This window comes from Sinocyclocheilus rhinocerous, unplaced genomic scaffold (assembly GCF_001515625.1).
Source record: "Sinocyclocheilus rhinocerous isolate Xijiao unplaced genomic scaffold, SAMN03320098_v1.1 scaffold988, whole genome shotgun sequence".
Taxonomy (NCBI): domain Eukaryota; kingdom Metazoa; phylum Chordata; class Actinopteri; order Cypriniformes; family Cyprinidae; genus Sinocyclocheilus; species Sinocyclocheilus rhinocerous.
Window position 1 is genome coordinate 212073 of NW_015650363.1, and position 2354 is coordinate 214426.

The 2354-nt window shown below is 38.1% G+C and overlaps 1 protein-coding gene across 4 annotated transcripts in view; it reads right to left on the reverse strand.

Annotated features, from left to right (window-relative positions):
• Positions 1-2354, reverse strand: part of kdm5bb (lysine demethylase 5Bb) — a 25145-nt gene that overhangs the window by 3732 nt on the left and 19059 nt on the right. For all 4 annotated transcript variants that reach the window (XM_016516899.1, XM_016516901.1, XM_016516900.1 and 1 more), the window contains 3 exons: positions 1914-2093; positions 1122-1280; positions 562-1035 (listed from right to left, as the gene is read on the reverse strand). In XM_016516899.1, coding sequence (XP_016372385.1) covers positions 562-1035; positions 1122-1280; positions 1914-2093 — 813 coding nt within the window. The remainder of the gene's footprint in view (positions 1-561; positions 1036-1121; positions 1281-1913; positions 2094-2354) is intronic.

Here is a 2354-nt window from a genome sequence, read left to right on the forward strand (position 1 = left end):
CCTTATGACTGGTTTTGTGGTCCAGGGTCTCACACACACACACACACACACACACATATATATATATATATATCATATTTTCTATAATAATAAATTCTATAATATTTATAGAATTAAAAACAATAATAAAATATAATAAAAATTCTCGCCCCTTTGGGAACAAGACATCAAACTGCTAACAGTCTGTGATATAATGTCTAACCTTCCTTTTGTGCCCAGTGGTCCTTTTCACCCTCAGATTTTCAAATAGTTGTATCTCGGCCAAATATTGTCCTATCCTAACAAACCACACATCAATAAAAAGCTTATTTACTCAGCTTTCAGATGATGTATAAATCTTAATTAAAAAAAAATTTGACCCTTATGACTGGTTTTGTGGTCCAGGGTCTCACACACACACACACACACACACACATATATATATATATATATCATATTTTCTATAATAATAAATTCTATAATATTTATAGAATTAAAAACAATAATAAAATATAATAAAAATTCTCGCCCCTTTGGGAACAAGACATCAAACTGCTAACAGTCTGTGATATAATGTCTAACCTTCCTTTTGTGCCCAGTGGTCCTGTGGCTCTGTGTAGGTGAAGCTCCTCTGCAATCCTGAGAGGTCAGCGAGTGATCATATGAGTCTATGACCCCTCGCGCCCGTCGCTGCCAGCTGCCAGTGCGTTCAATCATATAACGTAGAGCATCACCCTCTGGGAGACGCACACGGATCCGCTGCAGTGATGACAACAGGGTCTGGATCTTGGCCAGTGAGGGCTTTGTCGATCGTAGACATAATGGACACAGCCAGTCTTCGGGGTCGAGGGGATCGGAGGGTCCACGTACGCACACACTGTGGAAAGCATCTCGACACAGCTCGCACTGCAGCATGGCACCCATGGGTGGTTTCTGACACACACAAACTTTGAGAGCAGCGCAGTCCGCTGTAGGCAGGAGCTTCGATTCATTAGCTGCACGAAGCAAGCATAGCGACTCCTGCTCTTTTAAACGAACCTCAGCCAGAGTAAACATCTTCAAGAGAGAAAGAGAATGAATGAGAAAGAGAAGCTTTTCATTTATCTGACATTTTTCTGGAATGTACCGTATAGTGAACTCACAGCAGACGCAGAGTCTTTGCTGTCTGAAAGTGCTCTCTCAACATCACTCATACTGTCCAGCTTCACAAGCTTCTTCTTCCCTGATGACACACACTCTCCCTTCACCTTCCTCATCTTCTTCTTCAAAGAGCTGCCCACTTCCCATCGGGGACACAAGACCTGCACGAGTGACCAGACCCATGAATTACCTCGACAATAACCATTTATTCAAAATAAATTGAATGAATAAATGTCATGACAACATTTGCAGGCCATATTTCACCTTAAAATCAAAACTGAAAAAATATGAAAATAGATTTTGCACAAAGACTTTTTTTTTAATATAAGGAAACCCCCAATTCTCATTCATTGTCTAATGTTAATTAAATGAATTAATACAAAGATAAATGTAACTTTTATTTTTTTAAATAATAATTGAGACAGGATGTATATTATATCATGAACATATATATGCACACATTACATTATATATACATTCAAATCACACACAGTATTTTTATACTATAATCCTCATAGATTAACAGTACATAAATATCATAAAACAATAATGTTTTTTTTTTGCATTGCAGTAATGAGGCTATTTAGTAATTTTCTTTATGTATTTTTTTTTCTACCTTTCTTGCAATTTGGCAAAATTAAAATGGCTAACCTCTAAATCACTTTGAGAATTTAACATTTTAGAAGTGAATATTTAAACTTTGTATCTTTCAAGAACTAAAAACTTCCATTTAAAAGCTTAAATACCTCAACAGAATATTTCTCATTACTTTGATATGATATGACAAGTCTAACCTCCAACAGCGTGAAAGGAGAGTTTTTGATGAGGAAGGTTTTAGCAGCCGACTCTTTCCAGGCCTGCACCTCTGATACCAGAACCTCCAGCTGGTCCAGAGGCTCCAGTCGCACAGGAATAGCATGAGCTCTCAGAACCATATCAGAGAGTGAGCTGAGAACCGGAGTCTGACCTCCAACCTGCCAGCACAAACAGAAACACAAGCAATCACAAAAACTGCCATTGAAGGGTTAGTTCACCCAAAAATGAAAATTAGGCTGTGTTTTACTCATCCCCGAGGCATCCTAGGTGTATATGACTTTCTTCTTTCAGACGAATCCAGTCGGAGTTATATTAAAAATTGCCCTGGCTATTCCAAGCTCTAACATTGCAGTCAGTGGGTGTTGCAGTGCTTCAGTCCAAAATAAGTGAAATAAAAAGCGCCCATCCATAAAAAAAAG